Consider the following 8,090-nt stretch of genomic DNA (forward strand, 5'->3'; position numbering starts at 1 on the left):
CTTGTTAGTTTTAAGTATAAATTTTAAAGAACAAATTCATATTGCTGATTTACCAGAACTAATTCCATTGCTTCTTGGAATTTAAACACAGATACATGCAATATGTAACCAAATACCAGAGAACAGGGGCTAAGCATTCCCAGGTAAGAGAGTTAAGCTGTACAACAAATTTTTACGGGAAGTCATGCAAATCTAAGGTGCATTCTGAGTATATGCTGCAATATCTTTCCTTTCTGCTTTCTGCTAGGTTGGCAATATGTTTAACATGGTACCTATCCCAATTAAACTTAAAAAGCGGAAACTGAAGTCAGCCAGCATCAATAACACATTGTTGACCTATCTGCTCTTATGAAATAATTTTGTTGAGTCTGTGAAAATATCAAAGGCATTTGTTATTGGGAGATGCTTAAACATTATGGCGAGGACAGAAGTATAAAATCTTGAAACAAGACATCTTCAAATATTGCCTTCATTTCCTTTGTTAGATTTCAGTATAAATATAAGTTAAATAAGGTCGATTTCAAGAAATTTTGATTTGAATAGAAGTTGTAGGCACGTACAGCAGTTCAAGAAAACTTACAGGCACTTTTCATTTAGAAATTCTTTTACGTCTTGAAATTCTAGAATGAAATTCTAAAGAAAATATCTTTTCTTTAGCATGGGATCTCCTGAACCTGACATATGGGCTTCTGACTTGCTATGATTTGATCTCTTTATGATAAAGTCTTTACATATTAAAGTAACGGAGAGACTTTTCCTGTTATTTCCTGTTAAAACTTTAACAAAGTGGACAGGAAGGTTGGARTGACTAGTATATCAATAATAAAAGAGTAGGAATTCCAGCTCTTTTGCAGAAAGGAATTGGCATCTATTCATACTCTACTTTGAGATCTAAATTTGTCTGAACCTAGCTATGAAGGGGTTTTGCAGGCCCTGGGGATTTCTTTGGCGAATGGGACCCTTCTCATGGCCCCACAGATGTTTTTATTATTAGTGTTTGGTGTCTGTGCTTGACAAATATAAAATCTCCTCTCCTACCTTGGAGAATCCTGAAAAAGTTGCTGATCTGGAAGCCTGGGTCACTGATTGGTTTTAAATCTGTCACTGTGGTTTTTAGGGTTTGTTTGTGTGATTCTTAATTTAACTGGGTCAGATGTTTTAAGATATCACCAGTGTGCAGCCCTCCTTGTCTAAATGTATTCCAGTGATATTCTCTTGCTAGTCTCACTAAAAGATTATTTCATCCATAATATTGATCAAGCAACTATCTGAAGTATCTTTGAACTTGCTTTGGAGGAATAATCAGGATTAAGCAACTAGCTGGGTAAGAAAAAGTATATAAAGCAGACAGGCACTAAGGGATCACAAAATGTTTAGTTGACAGCATAGCTTCACAAAGAAGCATTGGTTGCAGAGCATATGATAATCTTATTAGAGGCAGGTTTTTCTTGAGAACAGAGTGCTTTGGACTGATGTGAGGTTTCGCATACTTTCTACTGGCTTTAGAAATACCTTGTTTTATGGTTTGGAAGTTACTACTTCCAAGGAGCTTCTAATGTCTGAACTGTCCTTAAGAATGTATCTCTAGCAGTAGTCTCTGGTACAGATGGCTCAATGAATGCAGATGTTCTCAAGATACCTTAGATGTTCTGTAGGTGAGCACTTTAAATGAATTTGTGTTCACTCGAATTCATAATCTTTCTCCTGTTTAAAGAAAAACTTCACAAAATAGAGTAAATCTTTTTAAAATAAAATCTGTTTCTGCATGGTGCCTGGAGAAGGCCCCAAAAGCCCAAAATACAGGAAGTGGTGTCTTTTTTTGGGGAGGGGGTCTGTTTATTCATTTGCTATTAATCATTCTTTGGAAGTACCAGGGGGAAAATGCCAGTTACGTCAAGAGGCACAAATATTACTGGAACTTTATTKGTGATAATGAAGGAGTGCATTTGTGACATGATTCTAATGTTAGAGGAAAAATTTCCAGCTTTTGTAGGCATGTGAATCTTTCTGTAGGTGAGAGTACTGTGTTTCTGATTATTGCCTATAGTAGCCTTTTCTTATTGAGTCCTTCCTCTCAAGAAACCCTTTCAAAAATTGAACAAGTCTGTGCTTTTCCTGTGTCTAGCAGCAGTAGAATTGGTTTCTTCAGGAAAGAGGTCTTCTGAGGTTTTTACCAGGAATGTTTCCCATGGAAAAACTGGGATGTTGCCTGAAGAATCTGAGTTATGCTGGACTTCAACTCAGTAAGTGAGTTTCCCATGTGAAATCTTGTTTCACTATTTGTGATAACATTCCTGTCCTGAGGGGTTTCTTCTTTGGACTGTAGCAGTAGTAGGTGTCACTCAAGTCTGTATTAGGTAGTGAAATTCTGGTGCATGACACTAGTTCCTCTCACTGTCACTCAGATTTTCATTCCTGATGAGATGTATCACCAACATGGTGCAAATGCATTAGTTACAGTCATTCTTCTTACTAGAGTGTTTCTTTGATCTGACCTAAAAAAGGAAGGTGCTTGAAAGCTGAAATTACTTCAAGGTCATGAATTTCTGATACACAGTGGAAAAACTCCCCTGACTTTACAGCAGTAGCTTGTCTTAGAGTGGATATTGATACCACCTTTGGTGTTTGAAGTKCAAAATGGTGATGTAATTCTTAAAAGGTCTAACTTGAGATATTTGAGTAATTTCAGTTCACTGAATCAAGACCATTATTGCCACAAGACACATAAAAATCATCAACCTTGTGATACTGGCATGAGGGTATCAGTAAATTTGATACTTATTGATAAATTGGGTAAACCTCATCCTTCCAGAGGATCTAGAGCCATCTTCACTGGATTTGTCCTGGTCCACTTAGGCAACACTGTCCATAAAAATAGACTGTAACAGGAAAAATGGGCTTGAGCCTTCTACTCTTGGAATTAGTGGAAATAAAATGCATTTGCAAGCATAGTCCTCGCAAAAGAGAGCTGATACTTCAATCAGAAAATTTTCATTGTTATCTTTCACATTAAGTATTCCAGAAGCCAGTTTGGTGATCAGTGACAAGAACAGAAAGCTCATAATGGTTAACTAGGAAAGCATGTCCAAGTCATGTTCCCACACTTCCCTTTCTAGGATACTTTGATAACATAAAGTGATAATTCTAGCTCTTAGAGTGGCTGAGGAAATCATAGGGTTTGGTCCAGAAGGCTTGAGGTTGGATATTCCAGTCATCTAGAGACTGGACGTCGTCCACCAAGATCCCATTTTTAAAATCCATGTCAAGATTTTCTTCAATGGAGAGTGAGACTATTGAAAAGCAAGCACTAATTACAGCACTAGTTACATTTGAATTCTTCTCCATAGTGACTGATAGAGATCTCTGAAATCTTTTTTGCTACCGCATTTTTGCATTGCTTGTGAACCTAAAGCATCATAGTCCCTCGGTGTCCAGGGTGTCTGAAGGCAGGAAACTAGCTACAGAACTGAAATGACTTCAAGAGCCACCTCCAGTCCTCTGTGGCAAGCAACCAAACTGTATTGTGTGAAATGTAATTTGTAAAAGCTATTAAGATAAAGCTCTATAAATGTATGTCATTTACTTCTGTAACTTCTATTTTAAGGGCTGTTCCAAAACCTCTTCTCTCTATTTTGTCTCTGCATTAAAAAACAAACATGCAACATATAAGCAATATATTAATGCTTATTGATCACTAGAATGAGAGAGGGTTAATTCTGAGGAACAGATTTAGCAAGAAAGAAAATTACTTTTGACTTGCAAATTTCTCCGTATTAGCTGCAGTTTGTGGACATAGTACTCTCCAGGGATTTTTTTTGATACTATACATTTACTTCAGTTTTCTTTACTTACATTTTTTATATTTTGAACTGCATTAAGCATTTGTAGACAGGATGTTTGGAAATGCTAGTTTCTTTCTTTTTTTTTTTAATTGACTTTCATTTTCCACGATGTTGCAGACACCAAGTATAACAAACCTGAAGGTTTCCTATTATGATTTTGTTTGATCTATTGCAAATTAATTTAAAGACTCAATGATAGCTGCTGGGAAATGAAGGATTGGTTTTGTTTGGTCAGTGAAGACAATAGACGTGGATCAAATGAGAGTTAACAATAATGCCCTTGAACAAATTGAATCAGAACATAATGCATGTGTTGAGTTTGATTGCAAGATGCATGTCCATGGAAAAGTTTTTTATTTAAAACAAATCAAGACCATAGCTTAATTATCAAAGCAAAACAAGAGACATAAAGAGTGACATGTTTCTGATACTGCTTTTTTCAAAAATAGGTCCCTTAACACAGTTATCTACACGTTTAATTTCCATGCATRATAGCAACAGTTACTGTTGTCATTTGTTAAGTGAGATTAACAGATAGTAAGTACAAACAAACGCAAATAAGTCCTGAACAGAGAGGTGACAAAGAAGAAAAGACCTCTTTAATGTTAATTATAACTGGTAGGAAGTCTAGGCAAATTACATGAACTATTTTCTATATGAATTGAAGGGACATTTAGTTAGTTCCTGTGTCACAGATACTGTTGCGTGTTTTTTTTTTAATGCAGGTACCTTTACAGCTTAGAGCTCTWTTTTTAAATATAATTAATCTAGAAATACACTTTTAGTGAAAGTTATACATTTTGATAATTTGTTCTTTAATTGTTAAAAACAAATACAATAGTAATGAACTGCTTGATTAGAATGCCAACTTTTATCCTAAAATAAGCTATTATTTTTATTTTACGCAGATTCTTTCATTCTTTCCACCTTCTCTACTTTGTGACCAGCAGTTCCCAGCTCTTTCTTCAACAGTAACTGAATTAGACTGAAACAATTGCATAAAGAAACTTGCTTCAAATGTCATAATTTCATGATAATTTGAGTGAACAGTCTTTATGCATTCCCTATAAGATAATAGAAGCAGTACCTTACAAGTGGTGTAGTCCTTTGATTCTTAATCATTAACTAAAAATGCCAGTTGGTGGCAGAAACCAAATGCAATTACTTTCATCAAGTGTTATTTTCATGGTTGTCTGTTTTTGAGTGTTCTACTCAGCTGAAGTTGTGATGCTGCTCCCATTCCAGGCTTTGTTTTTTCAGTTGCACTTGCATTCCCGAACCAAATACCTTGCTATCTGGTAGTTTTCACACTTTGTTTTTGTGGTATAATGAATTGTCTTGAAGTTCAAATGTAGTCATTTAATATGTTTTGAGTCATGAATGTTCTCCTGTGTGCACACACACTCTTTTCATCCTTACAACTGAAACAATTATGCACTTAAACAGGAGGGTTTCTGTAATGGTTAGATGGGTTAGTTTTCCCCCCACCCTGCCCCCGGCTGTGTATTTTAAGGTCCTGTTTGTGTCAGACTATTGCCAGATGCTTTATAGGAAGGTGTAGGTACCACATAATAAGTAAACATGGCATGAACAGCTTTCCACATAGAGCGTATCTTTTCCTCTAAGAATTAACCTAATGGGTGATACGTGACATTTGGTTATCCTTTCCAAAAAAGATTTTGGAGTTTTCCTTCACAGTGGTTCTTATGATATTCTCAGTACTCATCTAAGTATCTGGTGTCTGAAGATTTCAGTGTGCCCAGAACTGGACACAGTACTCAAGATGAGGCCTCACCAGGGCTGTGTAGAGGGGCAGGATCACCTCCCTTGACCTGCTGGCAACACTCTTCCTAATGCACCCCAGGATACCATTGGCCTTCTTGGCCACAAGGGCACATTGCTGGCTCATGGTCAATCTGTCATCCACCAGCACTCCTAGGTCCTTCTCTGCAGAGCTTCTCTCCAGAGCTGGTCAGCCCGCAGCTTGTCCTGGTGCCTAGGGTTATTTTTCCCTAGGTTCAGCACCTTGCCCTTGCCCTTGTTGAACCTCATGAGGTTCCTCTCTGCCCAACTCTCCAGTCTGTCCAAGTCTCTCTGGATGGCAGCACAGCCCTCAGGTGTATCAGCCACTCCTCCCAGCTTGGTATCATCAGCAAACCTGCTGCAGGAAACAGTAATAATTGGAAACTTCAATCGGCATCATGGAGGTTAGGTAGAAGTCATGCCAGAGCATGATGTTGAGAGAGGTTATTAAAGAGCCAATGAGAAAGGAAGCAACGAACGTTTGGAGTTGTCCTCTGATTCATAATATTTCTCTCAAAGTGCCAGCAGTCGTACTATGTTTAGATTCAGCTTCCTTGCAGGAGCAACAAAACCAGAAGATTGGAAACAGAGGTGAAAATAAGTGGTCACTATTCACAGAGCAGAATACAGCAGCAGAGGTGTGTGATAATCTCAAATCAGTGTGTGTGTTAACAGTGCCGAACTACTCAGCAGTAGTACAGGCAGGGACTGTTTGAGAAGTGCAGCAGAGACCTTGTTGATACAGAGTTGGCTGGTCAGTTAACGTTGGGAAATGAAATCCTTTGTCGATTAATGTTAAGTGATGCAGATGCTAAAAACCCAATCCTAATTTTGCATACAATGTGCATATTGAATGTTACCATTTAAGAATAAGATTATAATAAATACCTTTATGAAATGTCTACTTATTGCTCAAATATTGAGTAGTGCTTCAGGCAAACAGAATTTAAGGAGTTAAGAGAGGAGCAAAGAACAAGATAGAAAATAGCTTTATGTTTCTATATAAATTCATGATCCTTCCATATCCTGAATACAGTGTGCTGTACTGGTTTCATCTCCCTCTCCTTTTCTCCCATTTCCCCCCTCCTCCCCCCCCACACTTTAAAAATGGACTGGAGAACATTCAGAGAAGGGCAATAAAGATGTGCTTTCCATGTGAGGATCAACTAAATAAATTAGGGCTGTGGTTTGGAAAAGAGCTTGATTGCAGGTGATGTGATAGAGGTCTATGAAATCATGAGTGGCATGGAAAAGATGAATGCAAAATGATTATTCCTAGTCTCTTCCAATACCAGCACTAGAAGACATTTAAAAAAAAGAAAATCCTAATAGATGATGTGTTCAAAAGAAACAAGATACTTTTTCATAGAGTATGTAGTTGTTTTGCAGATGCTAGAAGTTTACATTGCTTCAAAGAGCATTTGGAGAGATTCATTGAGGTGAGGGGAATAATCAGTCAAGGGCTACTGAATATGTTGTCTGTCATCAGAAAACCTAAAAAAAAATTTTTTGTAAAACCTTTTCCTCTCTAAAGCACAAGCAAAGAAATCACATGCTATTTTAAAATTTAGTTTGTTATTGATCTCTGGAGTACCTTGCTATTTGGTTTGCACAGTTAKACGAAGTTATTTTGTTGTATCTTAGAACTGTGTGAATTGGAGAAGAGAAGAGCAAAGGTTCCTGTATACTTCAAGAAGGGGATGACTCTGTGTGTAGAACATAGGATTTGGAATGTGAAAGCTTCAATTCTGTTCTCCACCACTGATTATGTTATCTTAAACAAAGATTTTCGTTTCTTTATTTCTAATTTTAGATCTTTGCAAAGCATATTACAGCATTGTCTTTACAGAAGACATTAAAGCTTTTTTTTTTCTTCCTTGAGTATGATTCATTGTTTGGATGGATAAAAAACTTGAATTTATAGTAAAAATCCCTTTTTCMTATTCTACTTTTTCTACAGGGTTGGTTAGTATGTGAGGAGCCAACTTGCCAGAATCGAACCCGTCGACTTCCCCTCAATTTTTCCCGGCATGGTCCTGTATGCCAGGCCTGTAGTAAGGCTGTTCTAAGACCAGAGGTAAGAGTTTTGAGGTGAATCTTTGCTAATGGTTGGGCAAGATTCTCATGAAGCTTTCAAATCCATTTACTCTGCCTTTCAAAGGTAGCAGGATTAAGCAGGAATTTTTCATTCTATTATTTAAACAAGACTGTTTTATGCTCATCTTAATCCATGTTTAAGCTATGCCATCACTGCTTTTGAAGCAGCTGCCGTGTTTGGAAATTTTCCAGCTGACCAGCATTTGGCCAGCAAACTAGAATTTATTGGAGTGTTTCTGCCAGAATGCAGGTAAATTAAAACAGATAAACAAAAACAAACTTGCAAAACAACAAAAAAAACCTTCCTGCTTTTTTGCCATCTGGTTCTCGTCTGACTGGATTTGATGC

At 37.2% G+C, this 8,090-nt stretch overlaps 1 protein-coding gene across 1 annotated transcript in view; it reads left to right on the top strand.

Annotated features, from left to right (window-relative positions):
• POLA1 (DNA polymerase alpha 1, catalytic subunit) overlaps positions 1-8,090 on the top strand; it is a 214,148-nt gene that overhangs the window by 135,035 nt on the left and 71,023 nt on the right. Inside the window, exon 34 of the mRNA XM_085302080.1 lies at positions 7,606-7,722. Within this exon, the coding sequence (XP_085158206.1) occupies positions 7,606-7,722 (117 nt within the window). The remainder of the gene's footprint in view (positions 1-7,605; positions 7,723-8,090) is intronic.

The sequence above is a fragment of the Rhea americana genome, unplaced genomic scaffold (assembly GCF_003343005.1).
Source record: "Rhea americana isolate MKP2758 unplaced genomic scaffold, rheAme1 scaffold_184, whole genome shotgun sequence".
Taxonomy (NCBI): Eukaryota; Metazoa; Chordata; class Aves; order Rheiformes; family Rheidae; genus Rhea; species Rhea americana.